This window comes from Lynx rufus, unplaced genomic scaffold, assembly GCF_022079265.1.
Source record: "Lynx rufus isolate CCGP_SWC_20201006 ecotype Redwood Valley unplaced genomic scaffold, mLynRuf1.p SCAF_9, whole genome shotgun sequence".
NCBI classification, from domain to species: Eukaryota; Metazoa; Chordata; class Mammalia; order Carnivora; family Felidae; genus Lynx; species Lynx rufus.
Genome location: NW_025814897.1, coordinates 113752057 through 113775958, shown reverse-complemented (window position 1 = coordinate 113775958; position 23902 = coordinate 113752057). Strand labels below are relative to the sequence as shown.

General features: G+C 67.8%; 1 protein-coding gene across 2 annotated transcripts; it reads left to right on the top strand.

Annotated features, from left to right (window-relative positions):
- The first annotated feature begins 5723 nt into the window (after positions 1-5723).
- Positions 5724-23292, top strand: SLC22A18 (solute carrier family 22 member 18). Of its 2 annotated transcripts, XM_047072239.1 has the most exons (10): positions 5724-5867; positions 8192-8289; positions 9050-9210; positions 9556-9688; positions 16855-16963; positions 17634-17760; positions 18539-18639; positions 20782-20883; positions 21085-21205; positions 23114-23292. In XM_047072239.1, exons 1-10 carry the CDS (start codon positions 5724-5726, stop codon positions 23290-23292), a joined length of 1275 nt encoding a protein of 424 aa, XP_046928195.1. The 2 variants fall into 2 exon arrangements, with proteins under 2 accessions (XP_046928195.1, XP_046928196.1); XM_047072240.1 differs by lacking the exons at positions 9050-9210; positions 9556-9688.
- The last annotated feature ends 610 nt before the right edge of the window (positions 23293-23902 follow it).

The window sequence follows — 23902 nt, the reverse complement described above, 5'->3', positions numbered from 1 at the left end:
CCCTCTCTGTGCCAGGCAGCCCCGTGCGTTATCTCACCGAATCCGCCCAGACCATTTCACAGATGGGGAAACTCTGTCAAGAGGACGAGCCCCTTGTCAAGAGCTGGTAAGTCCCGGAGATGCCAGCCTGCTGGGGCTGACTGCAGCCCCCCCCCCCGGGCTCCATCCATCCTGAGCGCACTGGCTGCTGGGTCCTACAGATGGGGCCTCCCTGCTGAGCCCCTCCCCCAGATGCTCTGGATTCTGACTTGGGGCAAACAGTGGAGCGAGTGGCCGCCTTGGGTTGGACATCAGCCACGGTAGCCTGAAAGCCCACTGTTGGCCGTGGGTCCTTGAACAGGCCCTCCTCCCCGAACGTCCAGTCGGGATCCAGACCGGGAGTGTTTCCCTGGGGCCTGGGGGGGGGGCGGGGGGCCTCCCCTCCAGGGGCTTCCAGGCTGGTGGGTGGAGTCAGAAATAGGTGAATAAACCAGGGCGGGGTCCACGGCCTGATGAAACCGGCTCCAGGGAGGGTTCTCAGGGTGAGTCCCGTGGGGGGAAGGGGCTGAGATGCTGGGGTCTCGCTCATCTGCAGTTTATCAAACGTGTGCAATGCCCAGCTGTCACTGGAGCTGAGCAGGGGACCCCTAGAGTCCGGCCCAGCCAGGTTCCAGGGCTCCCAGAGCACGGAAGACAGGCTACTGTGTGTGGCCGTCCCCAGCACAGACCAAATACCCAGGCTCCCTAAGCGCCATCCAGGCAGGCGGAAGTGACCGCGGGACAGCCGGGGGGCTCTCTAGGGTAGGAGGCTGTGTGGGTTAGTGACTTCTCTTCTGGCTCCCTGGAGGTCCTTCCTGCTTCCTCCTGGATGGCTTCTCCATGAAGTTCCCAGCGGGCAGAGGTTCTGGAAGACACAGGATGGTCAGAACATGGCATCGTTCCCTCCAGCCGGGGGACGAGGCAGCAGGACAGAGGAGGCCGTGCCGGGGGGACCTAAGAGGCGGGCACACTCCAGGCCCCTCGGGCTTGTGCCTGTGGGGGGGGCGGGGGGGGGGCAGAGCACCGGGAGCACACGAACAGGAGCGTGTTCCGGCCACTTATTCTGCCTCAGTTTCCCCACCGCAGCCTGGTGAGCAGGTGTGGGGCCCCAGCCCCAGCTGCTCTGAGTCCTGCTCTCCTGGACGGTTCAGAGGCCTGCCTCTCCCTGATTCCAGGCTGCCCTTCTGCCCTCTCACACCCCCTCGGAGGCCCTTGCCAGGCCAGACCACAGCTCCTGGCCACTTCCGCTCCAGCCTCCCCTGGTTGGACAGCCCTCCTTCGAAGCTGTTTTTCTCCTGAGCACGGAGGTCAGGGCAAGGCGTCCCTCTGGGGGGCTGGAGGTAGGGCGCCCATGACCCTGTGTTCCCATCTCCATGCCGCTACCCCTACCCCAGCGCCTTCCCTCCTTCCTCTGGGCCAACCTCCAGCATGAGTCTGTCTGGCCTGCAGGGACCCATAAAGGGAGAGTGGCCAGCCATCCTGGTTTGTCTAGAACTCTCCGGGTTTTTCCCTGGAAAGCCCCATGTCCCAGAAGCGCCTCAGTCCCGGGCAAGCTGGGGCAGCGGGTGCCTCACGCCGAGCCTGAGTTTCCCCAGACAGGGTCCCCTGTTCCTCCTCTGCTCTGGCGGGAGGAAGGGGACATAACCTTCCCAGACTGTATCCCACCCGTCACGGGGGGACCCCAGGTCTCCAGTCTGCGAGCCTCCTGCCATGGGCGCCTCCAGCATCCTCCACTGGCTGTCATGAGGGACCCCCGCCGCAGCATGAGGGACCCTGCGTCCCAGCACACAGCCAGGGGCAGAGCAGGGCTCAGTGCATGCAAGGCGTGAGCTCGTCCATCCCAGGCCTCTGCCCCCGAGCAAGCTACTCCCTCCTTCCCCCTGACTCTGCGGTCCCTGCATCACTAGAGGCCCGTGGAGAAGCCCCCGGTAGCTGGCAGAACCTCCCCTTTAACCCAAGGCTCAGTCCCCTGAACCCACGCGCAGGGTGAGTCAAAACTGACCTGGCTCTCAGCTCAAGAGACCCCGCTTTGGACACGGGCCAGCCCCTCCCAGGCCCCAACCCCAGGAGCCTACTCACAGACTCCAGCTCTAGAACATTCCGTGGCACCTGCCAGCCCAGCCCCTCCTATGGCACCTGCAGAGGGACTTGGCCCTCTGAGACCCTTAACCAGGTGGCCTCTGGGATGGAGCTGACAAGCCGCGGCCGGGCCCCCGATGACCACAGCCGGCCGGGGTGCCCCTTGTAAGGCTATGACTCCAACAAGTCACCAAGTGGGAGTCGGCATCCGGCACCCTCTCCCGGCTGGGAGGGGCCCCCTGAGTCCCCAGCACGGACGCCGCTGTGGGGGTCTGGGCGCCCTGCTGGTCGAGGCCCAAAGCTGCGCCTCGGTGGAGACCCCCCCCCCACCCCGCCCCCTGGTCTTGGTCCTAAACTGCCCAAAACCCTGTGGGCATCCCCGAAGAGGTAACGTTTGAGGTGGGCCCTCGGGAAATAGAGTAAGAAACACTCAACCCACGAAGGGGCTCATCCGCCCAGGACGAAGCCCCCTGTCAAAGCCCCGGCTCGGGCCACAGCCCCGGACCACACTCTCCTGCACCTGCCCGCTGACCCACGTTTCCGCCCACCCGAGCGCAGAGTTCCAGCACGTTCTCCCTTGAGAAACCCTCTCGGCTCCCGGGGCTCTCACTAAGGGCGCTCCCCCGGCCACGCCCAGTCCATCAGGACCGCCCCCCGGGGGTGAGCAGCTCCCCACCCCCCACCCCAAGTCCGCGGCCCCCTCACCCTGTGCCTCCCCCGCCCAGCCCTCTGGAGCTCCCCAGGGACCCCCCTCTACCGAGAGCTGGCCTCACCCCTGCTCTCCAGAATCTACTCTTGCCCCACACACGCTGACACGGGCTCTCAGTATACACCCCGAGCCTGGCTCACCCCTCTGCCTCTGTTCAGCCTGGCTGGCCCTGCCCGCCCCTGGCCCATCTTCGCTCATCCTTAAGACTCCTTGGAGGCATCACCTCCTCCGAGAAGCCCTCCTCCCTAACCCCAGCCCTGATTCCTCCAGTGGGCCTGGATCAGCCTCACCCTGCAGCCTGTTTCTGGGAGAGGGTTGGCCCCGGGGCCGGAGTGTGTCCCGGGGGGAAGTGCAGAGCGTTTGTTGAGTGGCTAAGCGAGGGGGGTTGGCTGCTCTGGAGAAGGACGACTGGGCCGGGGATTCCAGGGTTACGGGTGCTCCTCTCTCCTCGCCCAGCCCAGAGGGCAGTTTTCCCACACTCCGGGACCAGGAAGCGCCCCGCCCACACTGAGCCAGCTCACGACAGACCCTCCGGCAGCCCCGATCCCTTCGGCCCCGACCAGTTCCCAGCCTCCAAACGTCCTGCCAGAAGCAGGAGGAAGGGAGGGGTGAGTAACCAGCCCCTTCCTGCCCACCCCGCGTGCTGCTCGGTCCCCTCAGCCTCCCCGACCTGCCCTGGGGCAGAGTGGGGACTCCCACCCCACCCTCTCCTGCCTCTTTACCCACAATTCCGCCCTGGGGTTGGGAGGGGCAGGTGAACCTCCTGGGGACAGTCCCACCCCCCACCCCCACCCCCACAGAGCACAGAACCACCTGAACTCCAGTCCTCTTCCCAGGGCTGTTGAGTCTAAGACACCGCGTCCCCCTACTTCCCAGGCCGGCCTTTCTGTGCATTTCTTGCGGAAAAGCCCTGCGGGTGCACCTGCCCCAGCTCGGGGCTCTCAGCACAACTCCTGAGCCTGACAGAGAACAGGGGACACTGTCCTCAGATACAAACACGTCCCCCCCCCCCCCCGTTTGCACTGTCCGGACTGAGCTCTTCCTCAAACCCAGGCCCACTGTGGGGGGGGGGGGTGAGCCGCTCCCCCCGCTGCCCCGGGCCCCACTAGCCTCTGCCCTGCAAGGCCCCGACCGCAGGCCGCGGGCTCCCCGGCTCTGCCCCGAACAGCCGGACTTTGGTCCCCGCCTCCCAGCCCTCGCCGGGCACCGCGGGAGGACCTGGCCCAAGAGCCTGGTGCCCGGCGGCTTCCCGCTCTGCTCAGCTACAGTTAACGCAGGCAGAGGGGACTTCACACCTGGGCCTATGGTCTGGCTCTGGGGGACAAGAAGCACAGTCCTGGCCCGGTGCCTTACCTGGGGTACTGTGTCTGACCCCGAGGCCGAGTGCGTGTGCTCCCGAGGATTCCAGCAGGGAATCCTGGGGACCGTAAGCCCCCCTGCAAGCCCCACAGTCAGACGGCTCGGAGCCAGGCGTACCTGCATCCGGGTCTCTGGCGGCCCGGCCAAGGGGGTACAGTTGCTGCAGGTGCGAAACGAGGACCAGCGTCCCCTGATCTGCAGGGGAGGTGGGGAGACGGCCCAGGAGCCGTTTCCAGAAATGTTCCTGTCCCCCCCCCCGCCCCCAGCCCTCCTCTGGGTCTCTGTGCCGACCCCAGGGAGGGGGCAGGCCAGACAATGAGCCCTGCGTTCCTTTCCCTCCCTCCACCCCTCTCCCCTCCTCTCCTTTCCAGCCCCTGGCTCCCGTCCCTCTGCCCACCCCATGCCCCGACTGCTCTAAAAGTCAGAGTTCCTGCCGCCCCACCCGAGTGAGAGCAGGGGCTGTGTGGGAAGTGGCGGGGCGGGGGGCAGGCTGCTACGCCCCTGGGCCTGTAAGTGGAGGTGAGGCTGGGGCTCCCCAGGGAGGGTGGGTGCCCCGGGTCACCCCAGGAAGGCCAGGGCCTCAGGTCACCGGGACACCTCAGGTGCCCGAGCCCAGCACTGGAAGGGCCAGGCCGGAGCTTCCCCCGGAGGGCTCACCCCGCTGGAGCGGTGCCCTAGGGCCGGGCAGGCACCGGAGCTCACTGTGGAGGGGACGCCCCTGACCAGGACCCCTTGCGGTGTGGAGCCTGAGCCGCGGCTCTCGGCCTCCAGCCTCCACCCCCCAGCCTCCCCGAAGCGGGCGGGGGCGGGTGCCGGAAGGGCCACCCCGGGTTTCCTCCTGCTGCCGCCCAGCCCACCCCCACCCCTGGGCCCCAGGCTCTGAGGGCCACCCCCGGGGCCCAGCTGACAGGCGGGTGTTAATTTGGTGACACTTTGTAGAGGCCTCCCTGGCCCTACAAAGTCTAGTTTCTGCCAGTCGGGGGCCAGAGGGCACACGAGGCCTCGCTCTGTGCCCCGCCCCACCCTCCGGCCACCCCAGAAGCCCCCTTGGGCTGGGCGAAGGGTGTCAAGCCTGCCTCTGGACGCCGCCCCTAGTGGTGAGGGGTCCACCGTGGGCCTGAGGCGCCCCTCGCCCGACGACGGGGACCCAAAACCATCAGCCCCCTACATGCAGGGGGCACCTACCTGAACTGCAGTCAGCACCCGTCCGGGCCTCTAAAATGGGGCCTCCCTCTTAAAATGGGGTGCTGGTGCCTTCCTGCGTGCGGCACGTGGGTCCCCCAGCTTGACTCAGGCTAGGTTCCGGGGAGCTGCGTGCCCAGAGCCCCAGAGCTGGCTGGGGAGGCGCCTAAGGTCACACGGCAAGCGGCCGGAAGCCCTCCCCGGGGGTCCTGCAGCACTGGCCTCTCCCACAGGCCCTGTCCCAGAGGTGAGCGCCGCCCGCCTCCCGCCCCGTGACTCAGCACCCTCGCCGGGCACCACAGGACCTTTGCCCCCTGCGCACCGTGCCGGCCTCCTGTCCCGATCCGTCCAGGCTCTCCCGCCGCACCTGCCCAGGATGCAGGGAGCCGGAGCCCCCAGGCGCCGGGGCCCCTACTCCGGGGAGATGGGCGCTCTGGGCCGTCCCGGGGTCATACTACTCACCTACGCGCTGGTGACCCTGGGGCTCGCCTGCCTCTTCATGCGGTTTTCCATCATGCCGGTGAGTGCCCGCCCTCAGCAGCCTGGCCGCCAGCACGGCCGCACTGTCCCCCTCGGCTTCCGTCGGCGCAACAGCGGGGCCCCGGGGGTGGGGCCGGTGCTGCCCGAGCCACCCACCACACGGAGCTGAACAGGTTGAGGGACCCGGGGACCGTGCTTCCCGTGCCCTGGTGCACAGCCAGCCCTGCCCCGTGGCAGTGCCCCTCCCCCCGGCCGGCCTGGCTCCGGCCCCATTGCCCTATAGATCCACCCGCCGGGACACCTGCTCGGCTCCCGTCCTTCCTGTGCTCGGGCCTCCGCTCAGGCCTTCTCCGCAGCGAGCCTCCCCTCCCAACCCCTGCCCGGACCCTCTGTCCAGGTCCTGCTTGGCCGGCCCTCCTGCCCGATGTCCGCACCCCACATCCTGCCGCATGTCTCCCCGACCAGGACCGAGAGGGCGGGGCTTGACGCATCACCTCCTCTGCTGCCCCCACCCCCCGGCCTGGAGCGCTGCCTGGAGCGGGCAGGCGGTTGGTTAAGCGCCATGGTCAGCACTCAGGGCCCGCCCGCCCACTTTTCATTGATCCCACCTTTGCACCCTTGCTTAATTCATTCAACAGACCCGTGTGGGGCTGGCCGGGCTCCCACCCTCTCAGGGCAGCAGCACCCGGGGGGCTTGAAACGTCCCAGCGCCCCTTCTCTGTCTGGTCTGGGCGGGGCCATGGCACAGCCACTAAAGCCCCCCAGGGGATTCCCGTGAGCGGACTTGTGCCTGGGGATCTGGCTGGGAGGGGGCCGCTGTGGGCATGGCAGGAGCCCCCAGCCAGGTGGCGAACCCTAACCCCTGCCCCAAAGCCCATTTCACTTCTACCAGACAGCCCGGTCCAAGCCCTGACTCCCTTCCTTAGCGGCCAGGTGGCCGGGGCGGACGCCTTGAGGTCCCATCATGAAATGGGTCACGATGTCCCTCCCTGGAAGGGTTGGTGCAGGGAGCGACGAGAGAACAGTTAAAGGCACAGAGCAAGGGCGGCTCTCCCGTGGATGTTGTACGTATCGTTCAACAAATGCCCATCGAGCACCTACTGTGTGCACCCTGTTCTCAGAGCTTGGAATAGAGCGGGCAGGGACTAAACCATCCTTAGACTGTGCTGTGCGTAAGATCATGAGGCGTGCGGGGGGTGCTGGGGCTGCCCACAGACGTGTGGCGGCTTTGGGATCAGGAAAGCCTTCCTGAGAAGGCGGGCTTAAAGGAAACAAAGAGCAAGCCTGGCTAGTGCAAAGGCCCTGGGGCAGTAGTGAGAACAGTGCAGCTAGAGAGGAGTGAGCGGAGGGGAGAAGGAGGGAAGGCCAGAGAGAGAGGCTGCCAGCACTCCAGGAGGAGGCTGGCCGCGGGGAAGGCCCCGCTGCCCTCAAGGTCTGTGAAGGGTGAGCCCAGGAGCTGCCGAGTATTGAATGTGGCTGTGCAACGGTTCGTGATTTCGAGCCCCGCATCAGGCTCTGTGCTGACAGCGTGGAGCCTGCTGGGGATTCTCCGTCTCCCTCGCTCTCTGCCCCTCCCCCACTTTCTCTCTCTCAAAAATAAATAAACATTTTTTTAAAAAAAAAGAATGTGGCGGTGCAAGAAAAGAGGGGTTCAGGGAAGACACCGGGGTTTGGACCTGAACCCTTGCCGGGGTGCGGGGGGGGGGGGGTGTCAGCAGGGGAGCAGAGGGGCCGGTCCTGGGGGGAGGCCATGGGGAGTCCGTTCTGGATGTGCTGCATTCCAGATGCTTCTGGACATCGAGTGGAGAGCCGGGGGCAGTTCAGGAGAGAGGTCCCGGGACAGCAGCTGTCCTGGGGACCGAGCGAGGCTCCCTGGAGTGACAGGCGCAGAGCAGCAGGAAGGCTCAGGCAGGAGGGCGAGCGCCTCCAGGGCTCTGGAGAGACACTGGTCGCTGCCTTTACCTCCCCAGGTGGGCATGGCTCCAGAGGGGCCAGGAGAGGCTGGAACCCACAGAGAGGAGGCCTGTGTCGTTCAGGGAAGATACTGCAGTCCACGGGGCAGCTTTGAGCGAACGAGGCTAAACCGGTGGGGGCTGGGGGCCCCCCCACCTGTCTGAGGTGCGCCCCGCAGAGGGGAAGGAGGGCCAGCCGCTGCCTGTTAGAGCCTGGCCCCAGAGGCCCCGTGGTCTCCTCGCTGTGGGAGACGCAGCTGAGTCCCAGGCCCCAGGCCCCTCCCAGACCCACCGCAGACTGGTCAGAGCAGCTCCCTCCCGCCCAGCCCGGGGCCACCTCTCCCCCTCCTCACCCTCCGGGGACCCTGGATCCAGACCCTGACCCTTCCCATGGGCCCCCCTGTGTCTGCAGTACCTGACCCGGAGGCTGGGCCTGGACTCCGTCGCCTTCGGCCACCTGCAGACCACCTTTGGCGCGCTTCAGCTGCTGGGCGGGCCCGTGTTGGGCAGGTACCGTGGGGCAGGGAGTCTGGGGGCCCTCCCCCCAACGATGACCCGGGCCTGCCCCTCGGAGGTCAGGGGCTGGGTCGTGCCAGCCTCTCAGACCGACACTGGGCACAATAGCCCCTTTCATGCCGGGGACCCCTGCTCCCCGGGGCCCTGCCCGCCTCTTCCACAAATTCTGGTTTGTGGCCAAAGAGGGGATTGTCCTGGCAGGGCTGTCGTGGCTGGAAACGTCCAGCATTGCCGAGCTGGGGGTCCCACCAGCGACGCCCCTGGACCCCCACACCTCCACCGGCCTCAGCGCTGCTGGGGCCTCGGGCTCAGGGACGTGAGGGCAGACATCCTCCTCCCGCAAACCCTGGGGTGGAGATCCACGTGGCAGGCGTCAGATTTCGGGGGAACTGTCCAGAAAAGGGGCTCCAGAGGCGGTAAAGTCGGACCGAGCAGGGCTCCCCAGGGTTTCACGGCCCTGCTCGGAGGCCGGGTGGAGACAGGGCAGGAGCCTGGAGACGCTTTCTGCACAACACACACGCACCTTGCTCCCTTTGGAGCCCGCAAGGTGTTCTCAGAGGGAGCAGGAGGGCCCTGCCGGGCCAGACACCCCCAGGTCGCCGGAAGCTGACCCACTGGAAGGATGGCGACACTGAGGCTCCGAGACGAGACCCCTGCGGCCTAGCTCCTCGGCAGCCCCAGGGGGCGGGCGTCAGGGGCAGAGCTGGCAGGGCCCGCTTGGTATCTGTGAGGATCACAGGTTCGGTTCCCCCAGGTTCGCCGACCGGCGCGGCGCCCGCGCTGCGTTCACGCTCACCTTCCTGGCGTCCTCTGCCTTCTACCTGCTCCTGGCGGCCGCCTGCAGCCCGGCCCTGCCCGGCGTGGCCTTGCTCTACGCCACGCCCTTGCCTGTCGCGTTCATGCAGGGGATGCCAGGTAGGGCCAGGCGGGGGCCCGCTGGGGCTGCGGGAGGACTGCGGGTGGGGGTGGGGGCTGAGGTCACGACCTGAGGGAGGTGCGGGGCGCGGGTCTCCACTGGGTACCAGTCTAGGCCAGAGAGCAGGACCGAGGTGGGGGGGGTGACTGGGGACGTGGCCTGGGGGGCAGGTGGCTGAGGGTGGGGGGCGTGGCCTGTGCAGGTGCGGAGTAGGTCCTGGGGGGTGTGGACGAGGCGGCCTTGCGCGGGGCACCCTCAGGGTGCGGGGTGGGGCGCGGTCCGGGCCTAGGCCGCTCGGGGCTCCGCGAGGGGGCCTCACGGCTCAGTCCCCGCCCCGCACCCAGTCGCGCAGATGACCATCGCGGACCTGTCTGAGCCCCAGGAGCTGCCCGAGGCCCTGGGCCGCCTCGGCCTGTGTTTCGGGGTCGGCATGATCTTTGGCTCACTGCTCGGCGGGACCCTGAGCGCCACGTGCGGGTGAGTGGCCGAGGCTGGAACCAGGCCGGGAGGTGGGGGGGCGGGCCAGGAAGCGGGGTGCGGGTGCTGGTCGGGATGGCCGACACTGGGTGGGCCCAGGCCGACCACCTCGCCGGGCCTCGGTTTCTCCGTCTGCACGTTGAACGCCTTGGGTCCGGTGTGGGACGGTCAGCAGGGACCCACGCGGTGGGCGGGGCTGGAGGGGGCGTGGCTAGTGAGCGGGCGGGGCCGGAGGGGCGCGGCGAGCGGGTGGGCGGGGCTGGCAGGATGAACAGGGCAGGGACGGGAGCCGACCCAAGCAGGTGGCGCGGCCCGTGCAGTCCCGCAGGGTGCGCGCCAGGGCAGCACGGAGGGCACCAGGAGGTCCCAGGCTAGGGGGACGCACGCGGCTGGCCCGGGTCACATGAAAACCAGGCCGGACCTGAAGAAATTGGACGGCAGGCCCTGGAGGCGGGGTCCCCGGACGACCAGCGGGCATCCTGCGATGGGGGTGCTGCGGGCAGGAGGACTCGAGGGCAGCGTGTGGGCGGTTCCGTAACTGCACAGAGCCGTCTGCACCAGCAGTCCTTGGAGTGCCCCCCGGGAGAAGAGAGGAACCTTGAACCCGGGACACCGAGCCCTGGACAGGCCCTGCCAGGCGTGGGCGGGGAATGTCACTTCCGCTGCCCCACCCCCATTCCTCCTCCCTCTCCCCAGCAGCCCCAACACCCACTCAAAATCGGCTTCTTTCATAGGAGTGGACCTTGCTCCTTGCCTTCCTTCGACTCAAGTCTTTGCTTTTGGTCTGGAATGTGGGTGCCCAGCTGTGGATGGGAGGCCCTGTGCCAGCTGGGGACCCACCCGTTGCCGGCCTTAGGGAGTTGCCCTGGGGCGTTATTCAGGACAGGAACCTTGCTGGTCTCTGAAGTCACACACGCACACAGAGGAACACACACAGGCACCTCTGTTGACAGCCCTCCTTCTGATCTCGGATGAGCCTGTGCTGGCCCCTGGGCCTCTGGGGGCATCGGTCTCCCCAGGCTCCCCCAGTGCCCCCAGACAGCCCCCAACAGTGGTAGATGCAGCGGGTGATGGCTGATCCGCAGGGACGGGGGAAGGGGAGGGTACCGTGACCGGCTCCACCAGCTCCCCACCCCAGGATTTTCATCAGAGTCTGGGGTGCAGATGTCTGTCTCCACGGAGCACCTCAGCCAGGAGGCTGCAGGGGGGGAAGGCAGAATTCCTTTCATCTGCTTCCTCACCGGGATTTATTGAGCAGCTACTAGGTGCCCTGGGATTCCAGGTTCTGGGATACCGTGGTGGCTAGGACAGGCCGGGTCCTCGGATGAAATGAAAATGATACGTATTTCTAAAGTGTCGGGGTGAACTGCCTGGTGTGAGAAGTAATACAGCGCGATCGGGGGCCAGACAGACGGGTGGTCACCAGGGTGTCACCTGCAGGAGGTGAGGGGGGCGGCAGGACGACCGGGGAGGCCGGTGTGGATGGAGTGGGGAGCAGGGAGGGCAGGGAGCAGAGGTGGGCGGGAGGCGGGGTCTGCCTCGGATTTGCTGAAGGCTGGGATGTAGATGTGAACTCAAGGCCACGCCTGGACTCTGGGGCCGGCCTTGGGGGGAGCCGTGAACCTTGCTGAGGTCTGAGCCATCCGCCATGCCCGTGGCAGCTGGGTCTCCGTTGGGCTGAGTCTGGTGCCCATTAGGCCCTCCAGGCAGCTATGGATCGGGCAGCTGAGTGAGGGGACCTATAGTGAGCAGAGCAGGGCTGTGTCCTCAGGCGGGTGGTTTTTAAGCCCCAGGAACGGGTTCAGGTTGAGCCCCAAGCCCCGAGCCCCAACCCGGCACTTCACGTTAGAAGCGGGGGTCAAGGAGGAGGTACAGTGAGGGCAAGAAGGGAAGGAGATCCAGGAGAACGTCCGGAAGCCGAGAGGTGTGCAGGTCAAGGAGGGGAGGACCCTTGGCGCTCCGAGGGGCGGCAGTGACCATGGGTTCTGCCTGTGCATGAGCCGCTGGGGGTGATGGGAGCCTCAGTCGCTAGACCAGGAGCGAGAGGAGGAGAGCCTCTGCACTCCGGGGAGAAAAGGAGGAGGGTCGGGAGGGTGTACCGGCGGGGTGGGGGGGGGACGTCAGGGCGTGAAGAGTGTGCGGGAGAGGCAGAGGCAGGGCCGGGAGGAGCCTCCCCGCCCCCACGCTGCCCCACCCACCTGGACTCACAACCAGGCGCCTGTTACCGTGGTCACCTTGACAGGTGCTCTCACCCGTGAAATGGGCCCACCCTCGCTTGCTGTGGGGCCTGCCACTGTGCCCTGCCTAGGACCACCCCCCCAGTCCCCCCCCCACATCCCCTCTTGTCGTCACCTTCCTTTTTTCCGTCCCAGCTGCTGACCCAGAAGACACCACTCACTGTCCTCTCCCCTGGGCCTCCCCCAAGATTGCCTGCGCCCCTGCCCTCGTGTTCCGGAAATATCCATTCAATTCCCTGCCTTCTTTCATCCCGAGATCGAAGGTGCTTTATAACCCTATGCATCCTTTGATGGGAAAACGGAGGCCCCGGAGAGAGCGAGCCTCCCCATCCAAGGCTCGGGGGAGGCGGGCTCCCGGACCCCGAAGCCCCGTGGCGAGGGCCACATCCCGCCTTCCTTGTGAGGGCTCCCTGGCTGCCATCTTCCTGCCTCCCGTGCCCCGGTGACCCCTCCCCCAAAAGGCATCAGCCGTGTCCCCCACCTCCGGGAGCAGGTGAGGGGAGAGGAAGTGCCCTTGGCAGCCTGCGGGTGTGGGGCGGGCACCAGTAGAACTGGTTTCGGCTCAGCCTGGAGCTCTCCTACCCAGGGCCCAGGCCCTGAGTCACTTAGCAGGTGGGGGCCGCTCAGTGACTCATGGCCCTGAGCCCAGCGCCTCACAGCCTGGGGAGGCCTCTATCACGCCCTTCCCACAAGTGCGCCCTGGGCCTCGGCGGTAGGCAGCACCAGCCCGCAGAGCCCAGCTGAGTCAGGTCCCCGGGGTGGGGGGGGGGGGGGTCCGGGGGTCCCCGTCGGACGTCGAGCCAGCCCCCAGGCCTGATGGCTGGAGTCAGCGTGGACAGGCTTCCCCCGCCGAGTGCGAGGCTTGGGCTCCGTCCCCTGGAAGGGGTCGGGATTTGGACAGATGCCCCCGAGGGTAGCAATTCCTTTCGGCTCGGGGGGGATTTGGGCCCGGCTGGGGGCTGGGTCAGGCAAACTGACATGGTGCCAATGGTGTCACCGTCACTGGAGGCCCTCCTGGGCGCTAACGCGGGAGAGGGGCCCCGCTCTGGCCCCAGGGCGAGCTTTGCCCAGGGGCGCTCGGCGACTCCGAGGGGATTTATTATACTCCTTATCTGCAGCCCTGAAGACTGGGGACTCCGTCTCAGCCTTTGTTCTGGCCGGGGAATAGGAAGCCCTCATCCTGCTGACAGAGGGTTTCTGCCCGGGTGACACGGCCGCTTCCCCTGGAAGTTAATGAGTAAACACACTGGGACAGGAGTGACTCATGGGTCAGCCAGGCGGCCTGCCCCACTCGGTGCTCACGATGGCTCATTGAGGCCGTGCGGGGCCAGCCCGGTGTGCGGCCTCCCCACTGCAGGGGGACACAGAGACCTGACCCAGAGACCCTGGGTTTTCCGGGCAGCGGGAAGTACACACAGCACAGGGCCCACCTGGCCAAGAGCGAGCTCAGCTTAGACCCGAGAAGTGAGAGAGAAGGCAGCTACTGAAGGTGGGGCTGGCACAGACAGTGTTCCAGGCAGAGGGGGAGCCTGTGCAAAGGCCCTGGGGCAGGAAAAGGCCTGGGGCTTGTTCGGAGGCCTGTGTGGCTGGGACTGGAGGGATCAGGTGCTCTGGGAACACAGAGGGCTACAAAGTGTTAGGCCAGACAAGGCTTTTAGGCCTTTTTTCTGGGACCCAGAAGCCAGAGGGAGGCTGAATCAGGAGTGGCCCCACAAAGACTCCCATTTTCAGACATTGTTCTTGCCACAACATCATGGGATGTGGATGGGGCACGGCAGGGGGACTTCACCCCAAGCCCCAGGCTGGACGTCCAGTGACTCTCTGGAGACCCTCACAGCCAAGTGTCACATGAGGCTGGGCCCCAGCTGACCCCAGCCTGCCGTCCAGGTTGGATAGGAGAGGGCGGTGCCACCCGGGAGGCCCTGCGTCCCCTGGGCCAGGGCAGCCACAGAGCAGGAGGGAGGGTGGCCCAGGCTTCCCGAGTACCGTCACCCTGTGGCCAGTCCACATAGGGTGGGCCAATGGCCCAGCCGACCGCCCTCCTGATTCTGTCGGCTTGGCAAACTCCAGGCCCTCGAGATAGAGGTGAGAGGTGGCGTTTGCAGCCTGCACCGTTTGACCAGCGCGGGCAACCAGCCGTGACGAACGGAGGCCGGTGGGCTGGGCTCCAGGACGGCCAGGCGGCCCCCGGGGACCCGTGCAGCCCGTGGGGGATGGGGACAGGGTGTCCCCGGGGAGGGTGGCCCTCATTTGCATCTGAGGAAAGGAAGTCACCCAGCAAGGTCGCCACCGGGAAGGGCAAAGGGACAAAAGACTGGTGCCCAGAGTCCTGCCCGGAGTCCTTTCCCGGCCTTCATCCCTCCAGCCTCCCGTCCGTCCAATGAGCCAACAACCACGGCTCGCAGACGCCCCACGTGATCCTGCACAAAGGAAGCAGGAGGCCCCCAGCAAGGGAGCTGATTCTGCCTCGTGCTCAGGGGCGCACTGACCCGAAGGTCCCTGGGGAGGGGCGTCGAGTCTCGTCCGGGAGGGCAGAGCAGTGCCCGCCCGCCTACCCGGTGGGGGCACAAGGCCAGAAAGGGCTGAGAAGTCCCTCCACTCAGAGGCATGAGGTCTTTCCGGCATTTTGTCCTGGGGGAGCTGGAAGGGGGCCTGTGGCGGGGGTGGGTGGAGGAAGGACACTCCCTCCCTCCGACGTCCCCTGGGGAGCTGTGGCCCCTCGACTCCCTCCTGGGCCTCCAGAGTCCTTGTGTTTCCTTCGGTTTACCAGCTAGCACGCCGGGGTGGTGGGGGGGGTGAGAGCCCACAAGAAGGGGCCTGGCTCCTTGCCACCCAGCCCACACTTGTCACCAGTCTCCCAGAATAGCCACCTAAGTGGCCGCCTCTGCTCCCACGAATTTCCGGGGCATCTGGCAAAGAAAGCAGGCTCTGTCCCTGCCCCCCAGGCCCTGCGCAGTGACATGCGGGTCCTGAAGAAAGGGCCCTTCTCTCTGGGGACAGCCACCGGGCCCGGGGTGTCCCTGCCCACGTCACAGATCAGTTCCTGCCAGCGGAGGAGGGGGCTTTGGTCCGTGCTGGCCTCGTCCCTCCCCGGGGCGTCAGTCCGTGGGAATGCCCGTTCATTTGGAAGCCTGGTGCCCAGAAAGCCCGAGCGCCCACCATCCCCGGCACTGGGAGTCGGCCGGGGGCCCTGACGTGGGCCATTGGGGGGGGGGTCCACAGCACGTGCAGGCTGGACCAACCGTGTGCGCCTGGGCAGGTCCCGGCCGGGGACACGGGGCGGCCCCGCCCCCACGCCTCGCTGACCCCACGGGGAACAGGGCCTCTCCTGGCTGTGGTTGCCCACAGGAGCCCTGTGTGTGTGCACCCCTGTGTGTGTGTGTGTGTGTGTGTGTGTGTGACTTGCTCGTCTGCGTGTGCACACGTGCAGCCGTGGGGGGCGGGGCGGGGGCACTCAGCTTGTGGCTGGCCTCGCTCGGAGAGGCAGGGGACACCCACCCCCCTCTCGTCCCATGCTGTGCGGCCCTGAGCGGGAGCTCCGCTCAGGTGGGCGTCAGGGCTGCGTGCGGGTGAACGGCTCTCACCTGTTCCGCGGTCTTGGCTCGGGGTCCCGCCCAGGCTCAGTCGTCCTCAGGGCCAGGCACCGTGTGTCTGAAGGAGCGAGCCCCTCTCAGAGGACAGAGTGCCCCTGGGGAGGACTGCCGGGGCGCACGGAGAAGGGCTCCTGCAGGGTGCATAGGAGCTCCCGCTGCCGCTGAGGGGAAGGGCTCTCTGGCCAGGCACCAGTCTGGAAGGGCCGAGCAGCCTTGCTCAGTAAGAGGCTCCCACGTGTTCCTCCCTCCGTCCCCCACCCCGGAGGGGGCGGTTGGCCCGCAGGAGGAAACGGGGACGGTCACCAGGGCTGGCCCCGGGGCCAGCGTTGTCAGGTGATGTGGGGTCACCGGAGGGGTCAGGGCCTGAGTTTCCACCTGATGACCCACAGCCCGGAAGGGTTTTCTCGGAAGCTGAGGGGCCCTCCCGAGTCCGGGTCCTCGGTGCGGGCGGGCAGGAGGGAGGGCATCCTGAGGGTGGTGCCCAAAGCCCCTCCCCCAGCCCGGAATGTCCCGCCCCCCAGGTCGAGGGGGAACAGGAGCGCTCCCCAGGAGGGAAGGGAAGGAGGCGTGCCGGTCTCCACGACACAGAGGAGGCCGCGCGGGGTCCCGTGGTCTTCGTGCAGGTGGGGCTGAGATGCAGACCCGAGCCCCGGCCCGCCCCTGCACCTCGGGGTCGCCGGCACCCCCTCCCGGCGCCCCGGCCCCAGTGCCGCCTGGCGTGTGTCTCATCATCAGCCCCCAGGGACAGAGAAGCGTCACCTACAGGGACAGTCGAGCCGTCCCCCACCCCGGGAGGCCCGTCCAGTCCCCGCAGAGGGAGGCAGGGCCCTTCCTCTGGGAACCCGTTTGCTCCTCCGTCCAGGGCTGTGCAGGGAGATCCCCGTCCAGACACCGCCCGGGGCTGAGGCGCGGGCCCCCGGGTGTCCAACGCCCCTGCCCCGGCTGGGCGCAGCAGGTGCACCGGGTCGGCCCCTGGGGGTCTTCCCACCCCTCGACACCTCCTGGGAGAACCCCCGCCCAGCCCTCCGGGGCTCACCTCCCGGGCTCGCGCTCGGGGACCGGGGCCCACGTGCTGTGGCTGCCGAAAGCTGCCGCTGCAGTGTGACCGTCGGACACGGTGACGGCTTCGTCGGCCCCGTCATTCTGTCACCTAAAGAATGCGCCCTGAGGGTCCCGTCCCCTCCCTCCAGGTCACAGGCCGTGGGGACATGGCTGGGGGGCTTTGAGCGGTTCTCAGCCGCTGAGACCTCATTGTGGCTGAAGGGGCCGGTAGGGCCGCGTGTGGTGCCCACAGTCTGGGACCCGCGTCCTGTGTGACCACTACTGTCGCCCCCAGGATGCAGTGCCCCGCGACTGTGGCTCTGGTGGCCAACCTCGTGGGAGCCGTCCTCAGCTTCACCTTTATCCCCGTTAGCACGAAAGGGGCCAGTGCCCACGACCGGGCGGTCCCCGCAGGTAAGCCCCGCCTGGGACGCCCCGCCAGGCCGGCCCCCTCAGGGACGCGGTACCTGGACGCCGGGCGGGTATGAGGCCTGAGCCCTCCGCCTCCCCAGCCAGCACCCCGGGCCTCCCTGCAGGGAGAGTCGGCCAAGGCCAAGATGCACGACAGCGGCATCCTGTCTGCTGGCGGTGGGGGGGGAGGGAGGGGCATCAGAGAGGCTGAAGGCAGGAGAGATGTAGGGGAGGCCCGGGGAGGACGGGAAGGACCACGGGGCAGGGTTAGCCAGGATCCTGAGTCCCAAATCGCCAGGTGCCATGGTGCCCACGAGCCACTGCCTGGGTCACATGGGCTGGGGGAGCCAGGGCCAGGCCAGGTCACCCGACAGCAGAGGCACTGTGTTTCCGGAGCGCCTCCTAGAATTCGGGGGCTCCAGGGTCAGTGGGGGCAGAGGGCTCAGCCCTAGGAGCGTGACGAGCTGCCCGGTGCCCCCAAAGGGGCCAGCGAAGGGGGGTGCCGGGGCCTGTGGGCTCCCGAGCCCACGAGCAGGTGCCACGGCCAGAGGGAGGAGTATCTGCTGAGAGCAGGTGCCGGCATGGGTGCGGGGTGCTTTCCCGGACCCTGCAGCCCGGCCGAGACCGGGTCAGGGAGCCGGAAATGGGCTGAGGCCTGCCCAGCCTCTCCGGGTCCCCCCAGGCGGACCCCAGGCCAACGTGTTTGACCTGAAGGCCATCACCCGCCTGCTGCTGCAATCGGGGGTCCTGCCCGTGTTCCTCATCAAGGTGGCGTCCAGCCTCCCCTTCGGTGAGTCCCAGACCCGGTGCAGCTGAGAGCTCGGGGCCGTGGGGAGGGGGCCTGCGGTCAGGGCGTCCCCCTTCTCCGCCCTGTATCCCGGGCCGCACGCTTTCCCCTTCACACATGTCCTGGAGAAGGGGCGGCCCGAGTGGAGGGAGGGAGGAGGGGAAAGCAGTGCCCCATTCCCTGCAGCCCCGCAAGGCCCCCCTCACGCACGGTCCGAAGTGCCCTGTGCTTGGCAAGCCCCCCGGGGTCCGTCCGAGAGCAGGGGAGGCGGTGCGTCTGAGACGAACCCTCAGGGGTGCCCAGCACCCACCTCCAGCCCCCGTCCGGGGTCCTCTCCTTGGGGGCAGCGCAGAGAACAAACTAGCGAGGCTTCGTGCTGGTGCTCCAGGGCTAATCCCTCACCCGCAGGGGCTTCTTGCAAAACTGTGCTGCAAATCTCGGGGTCGGGGCAGCGGGGTTGAAGGCTGAGTCAGGGGACCGCCTGGCTGGGCCAGCGCCTGGAGACTCCGGTCCGACTTCAGTCGAAGGGGCCTTCGGGGGCCACCAGTGGGTCCGGGGTCAAATCCTCTCACACGGTCAGCCCCGGGCCCCCCACCTCCCGACCGCCTTCGCACAGGATGCCCTGGGCTCCCGCCCAGCCACGGGGTAGCTTCCGGCACCTTCCTGCGCACGGGCTACATCGGTCCCTGGGGCCCCGCTTCCCGTGCCAGAGAGCCACCAAATCGCAGGGAAGGCCGCCAGGGCCCCACAGTCACCCGCCCTCCCTGAACCCCCCTCCCAGGGCTCTTCATGGTCATGTTCCCCATCATCTCCATGGACTTCTTCCAGCTGGATGCCGCCCAGGCCGGCTACCTCATGTCCTTCTTCGGGCTTCTCCAGATGGTGAGTGGGTGCCGGGCTCGCGGGGCGCGTGTCGGACGCAACGGGCCCTGCAGGGCGCTGCCCTGAGCGCCTGCCATCGCTGTTCTGTACCGTTAGCTTCCGGCTGCCCTCCTGTCCCCGGGGGAGTGTGCCCTCCCTGCCCGAGGCAGCCACCAACGGGCCTGCGCCAGGTTTGCACACTCGTCTGCCCCGGAGAGGGGAGGGAGGGAGCTGGTACCCAGAGGAGGCCGGCGAGCCCCCGGCCTCCTGTCTGGAAGCACGCGAGGGTGCACGGTCCTCCGAGTGTGCAGCCGGGCGCCCCCAGCAGAAGGACAGGGCGGGAGAGAGCCGGTGGTAGGGCACATGACAAGATGCGGGCAAGTTCCTCGGGCCCTTGGAGCCCCGGTCTCCTTGCCCATCAAGCGAGTGACCCTTGTGGGGTGGCTGGGCAGATGAGGTGAGCTAACCCGGCAAAGCTCTTAGAAGAGGAGGAAGCCCCACCCAAGTGACGGTCACTAGGTCCTTGCGAGGCGCCCTGAGACGGGCAGCCGCCTTCCGGTGGTACGGGGCGGCCCGTCTCCAGGCCCCAGCTCCTCCTGGGCATCTGCACCAGGGCCCGGGGCGCAGGGACAGGTGGCGACAGCCGGAGTGCGGGAGGGGCTATTCTGGGACCGTCTGAAGGGGAGGGAAGCGTGTGACATTCCCAGCTCCTCCTGGGCATCTGCTCCCCACGCCTCTGGGCCCAGGACGGGTCTCACCCCCGGTGCGAGAATAGCAGCCACAAGGGCAGGAAGGCCTCGGGGCTGCTGCCGCCCGGCTGGCGGGCCACAGACTGGAAACAATGATAATTCTCCAGAGCTGGGGGCCGTGGGTTCTAAATGGCCGCTCCAGCCCGCCTGGGCCCTGCCCTGGAGACCCCCAGACCCAGGAGACCAGGCATGCACCTCTGCGAAAGCCAAGAGACCCCCTAAGACCCTCAGGGACAGACGCGGGTAGTTCCGGCCTGGCCCGGGGCAAGGTGCCCGATGGCGACCCCGCCCGAGACGGGCCTGGGGCTCCAGCACCCCTAAGGATGGCGGGCGACCCCCGGGGGCAGCTGAGGCCCCAGCTGCGTCTGCAACCTCTGCGGGCAGAGGGTGGGGTTCTGTGTCTACAGGGAGAGGCCTGAGGCCCCCTCTGCCAGTCACCTCCCAGCCCCCAGCCCCACGGGGTAGGGCCCGTCACCGAGGGTCTCAAGAGGCAGCCTGGGCGCCCCCACAGCTGGGCTCCCACCTGCTGCCTCCCTCCGCAAACCATTTCCTGCCCCACCCCGAAGCGTGTCGGCTGCAGCCTGACCCCAAGGGGACCACGGCATCCCCCTCCCCGTGGGGGGCGTCGGGGTTGGGGGCGGGGGGGGGGGGAGTGGCAGCCCAGACGGTCCTGAGGGATGGCGTCACCACCCCAGCGGACTTGCAGACCCCCGTCTGTCGCAGGCCGTCCTGCGAGAGCCCCCACGTGGCCCTCACGTCCGCCCCAGGCACGGTGCCACCACAGTGGTGGGAAGCGTCCATCGTACAGGGCTGGGGGGAGACAGAGATAAGCCCCCGACCACCCTCATCTCATGTAGCAGGCATGATGAGCTGTCAGAGGAGAATAAGGGTCCTCAGAAGGGCAGAGGTGCAATTTTAGATGGGACAGTCGGTTGGGGGGGTGGGGGTCGGAGGGGCTGCAAGTGCAAAGGCCCTGGGGTGGGGAGCACGCCAGCTGCCGAGCTGGCTGAGGCAGCAGACTGGGCTCGGAGGACATGTCGGGGGGTCCGCAGGGCCAGGAAGGACCTGGATTTACTCAGACTGGGGTGGGGGCTGTGGAGAGGGTCCACGCAGAGGAAGCCGTTGCCCTCCCCCGAAGCCGCCTGTGAGCAGTTAGTCGGCCTTCGCTTGATGAAAATGTGTTCACCACGCTGGAAATAAAGGACACGGGGTTCGTTTTGGAGATGACTGTCCGGGTGTATGGGTGCCGACGTGCGGTGCCCAGGCCACCCCGCCTCCCGAGGACCTGGCCGCTTCGGGACCCGCCCTTCTCCTCCGGCCGGGTGGCTGCTAGGGCTGGGAGGGGGTCCCCAGCTGTGGGGGGGCCGCCCCCGGCCAGACCCCTCCCAGCCGGCCTCTCGCTCTGTCTCCCCAGGTCATTCAGGGCCTGGTCATCGGGCGGCTGAGCCGTCGCTTCTCGGAGAGGGCGCTGCTCCGGGCCAGCGTGCTGGGCTTCGTCCTGGTGGGACTGGCCATGGTGAGCACTTTCCTCGGGGCCGCACCCCACTGACTGCGGGGTCCCGGGCCCATCACCCCAGCCGTCTGCACATCCCAGGCTGCTTGTGAGCCCCAGGGCCCCCTCCCCCCGGGGCCGGCTCTATGGGGCTCCGGGGATGGGCCCTTCCACCCTGGTCCTGCGTGGCCCCCGCAATCCCGTGGCCTCCCTGTCCCGTGCCAGGCACCGATGTCCGACGTCCTCCACTTCTGCGTCCTGATGCCTGGCCTGGTCTTCAGCCTGTGTGCCCTCAACGTGGTCACCGACAGCATGCTGACTAAGGCCGTGTCAGCCGCAGACACGGGTGAGCCAGTGAGGGGCAGGGGACCCCCGGGGCCTCCTCTCTGGGAAGCTCTCTGGGCAGTTTCGGATGGAGCAGCTCCCCCGCCTCCCCGATTTCAGGCTGGGTCTGCCCAGACCCAGTGAGTACTGAGTGGGGTGGGTGGCGCGGGGTCCAAGTGGCGGGAGGGGGGGGGGGCTGCAAGATGGCTCAGGTGAGAATTCTGGCCGCCACCAGGCTGGGCTGGGCCTGGGGGGTGGAAAGGGGGCTGCTCGGAGCTGCTGTCTGGCTGGGCTCTGAAGCAGGGGCAGGATTTCCCTATAAAAGGGGAAGGGGAAGATTGGAACATTCCAGGCCGGGACCCGGCTCGGCGAGGTGTGGAGGGGGTTGGAACTGAAAGGCTCCTGAAGAGGCCAGTTAGGAAGACAGCCCAGTGGGGCCGAGCGTGGTCAGCACAGGGGGCTGCCAGGCCGGGAGGCGGGGTCCCCCCTCCAGCACGGGGTGGGTCGGGGGTGCACGTGCTCCCTGAGCGAGCGGGGGAAGGCACGCAGCCGGTTAAACCCAGAAAGCCCCCAGCGCCCCCCCTCCCGTAGGACACGGGTGTCCCCAGACAGGGGATCCCCCAGCCCTCACTCTGCGCCCAGCGTTCCTTCCAGAGGCCTACAAGCCTCCTGTCCAGACTCAGCTCCCTGCCCCTGCCCTGCCCCCGGGGACAATGGTGCAGGTGGCCCCATGGGCTCCTGTGGCCGCTTGGGGTTGAAGAACATCCCAGCAGGCTAGAGCGCCCACCCGACCGGCCACCCCTCCACCCCTCGCTCCAGCTCTAGCCGCCTGTCTGCCAAGGGCGGAGGGGCAGGCTGAGCTCTAGAGGCCGGGATGGGAACCCGATGGCCGATGGTTGCAAGGTCGCATCTCAGGGCTGCTTCTGGTCCGGGGAGGCCAGGCAGGGCCCGGAGGGCTGCCTGGAGCGCTGGACCGGCCCCCAGGAGCGGCCAGGAGGACGCCGGGGACGAAGCGTGGAGAGATGGGGGCAGGGCCCGGCAGGGAGGGGGGCGGGGCCGCACCTGAGGCCCTGCCCCTAGGCTCGGAGGGACCGGGGAGCTGGTTCCCAGAGCCAGCCTGGGAACCCGAGACCACAGAGGGGGCGGTAATTGCTCCCGGTGTCTGCGGGGCGTGTGGGCGATGGGAGAAGCCGCTCTTAAATTTCCCCCACGCCGGGCCCTGGGCCCAGGCGGGGCCGGACCAGGCCGCTCCCAGCTCACCCGGCGGGCGGGCTCTCCAGCAACCCGAGCGGAGCGGGGCCCTGAGCCCCTGGAGCTGGGGACCCTCTGGGCACATGTCTTGACAATACACGCACGCACACACAGGACACAGCTGCCCGGAGGGGCCTAGTGACGGGGGAGTCAGGTAGCTGGGGGCAGAGGCGGCCAGGTGAGCCCGGGGAGGACGTGGGTGCAGAGAGGCGGGCGGGCGGGCCGCCCCGCGAGGGCCCCCAGGACCCCGCCCCGGTCCTTCGGAGGGCATCTTCCAGTCGGTACGAGGGTGGTGGCGGCTGTGGGGACCCTGCCTTGCACCCCAGCCCCAGCCCTCACTCTGTGGCTCAGGAGGAGCTCCCCCCAAGCCCGCCGTCCCCAGGTCAGGGAGGCTCTCTCCGGGCTCAACCGGCCTGAGAGGGCGGGGCCTGGCCCGTGACCTGTGGCTCCACTCCGGGGCTCCTCCTGGGCTTGGGAACTTTCCGGGGCAGGGTGCAGGCACCCGTGTGGCCCCTGAGTGGCTGGGTGGTCCGAAAAGCGAAAAGCGCAGTCTGGGTGGAGGGACCTGGGGAAGCAGAGAGCGGACAGGGTTGGGGGCAGTGAACACGGGAGGCCTGGGCTGCGTCTGGGAAGCGGGTGGCCAGGGCAGCCTGACTTGCTGCCCACCCCCACCCCTCAGGGACCGTGCTGGGCCTCTGTGCCACCGTGCAGCCGTTGACTCAGACCCTGGGGCCCACCCTGGGCGGCCTCCTGTACCGCAGCTTTGGGGTCCCCGTCTTCGGCCACGTGCAGTTTGCCATCAACCTCCTTGTCCTCCTCGTGCTCTGGAGACAGCCTGTGCCCCGGAAGAAGGACTGAGTCCGGTGACCAGTGGCCCCAGGGCACAGACTGGCAATAAACTCTTCCAGCCCGAGTCCTGCAAATTCCCATTGGTTAAACAGGGGACCTGGGGGTGAGCCACGGAGGGACGGAGGGTCAGATGCCGGAGAGCTTCCTGGAAGAGGGGGCGTGCAGCCGGGCCCCAGGGCTCTGGAGAGAGCCTGATCACCCAAGTTGTCCTTGTGCAGCAGGCCCTCCCCCGCCTGGAGCCCGTCCCACGAGGAGCCCGTCCCCAGCTAGGAGGCCCCCCTGTTGCCGCCCAGACAGCTCTGCTCAAACCCCCCGAGACCGGAGCTGTCCACCCGCCCCCAGTCCTCCACGGCTTGGCCTCGGGGCCGAGCGCGCTGCCTGCTTGTTTGCCCTTGTCAGTCACCTCACGTGAATGGAAACAGGTTGTTTTCAAAGATGAGGAGTTTGAGGCTTGCAGAGAGGCCCGGGGAAATGGCCCGCCAGCGGACCCAGGCCCGGGGAGCCCCACCCCCTCCCCCTCCCCAGCCCTCAACCCAGCTGTAGGGAGAAAGGCACCGGGGCACAGGGGGGCCAGCGTGACCAGTGTGGACACAACAATGCCAGTGGGGTCGGCAGGTGA

Excerpts from the sequence above, each read along its gene's own strand:
- SLC22A18 (XM_047072239.1), top strand. The coding sequence starts at position 5,724 with ATGCAGGGAGCCGGAGCCCCCAGGCGCCGGGGCCCCTACTCCGGGGAG. Across the intron at positions 5,868-8,191 it reads TGCGGTTTTCCATCATGCCG|TACCTGACCCGGAGGCTGGG; the intron begins GTGAGTGCCCGC and ends CTGTGTCTGCAG. Across the intron at positions 8,290-9,049 it reads GGCGGGCCCGTGTTGGGCAG|GTTCGCCGACCGGCGCGGCG; the intron begins GTACCGTGGGGC and ends CGGTTCCCCCAG.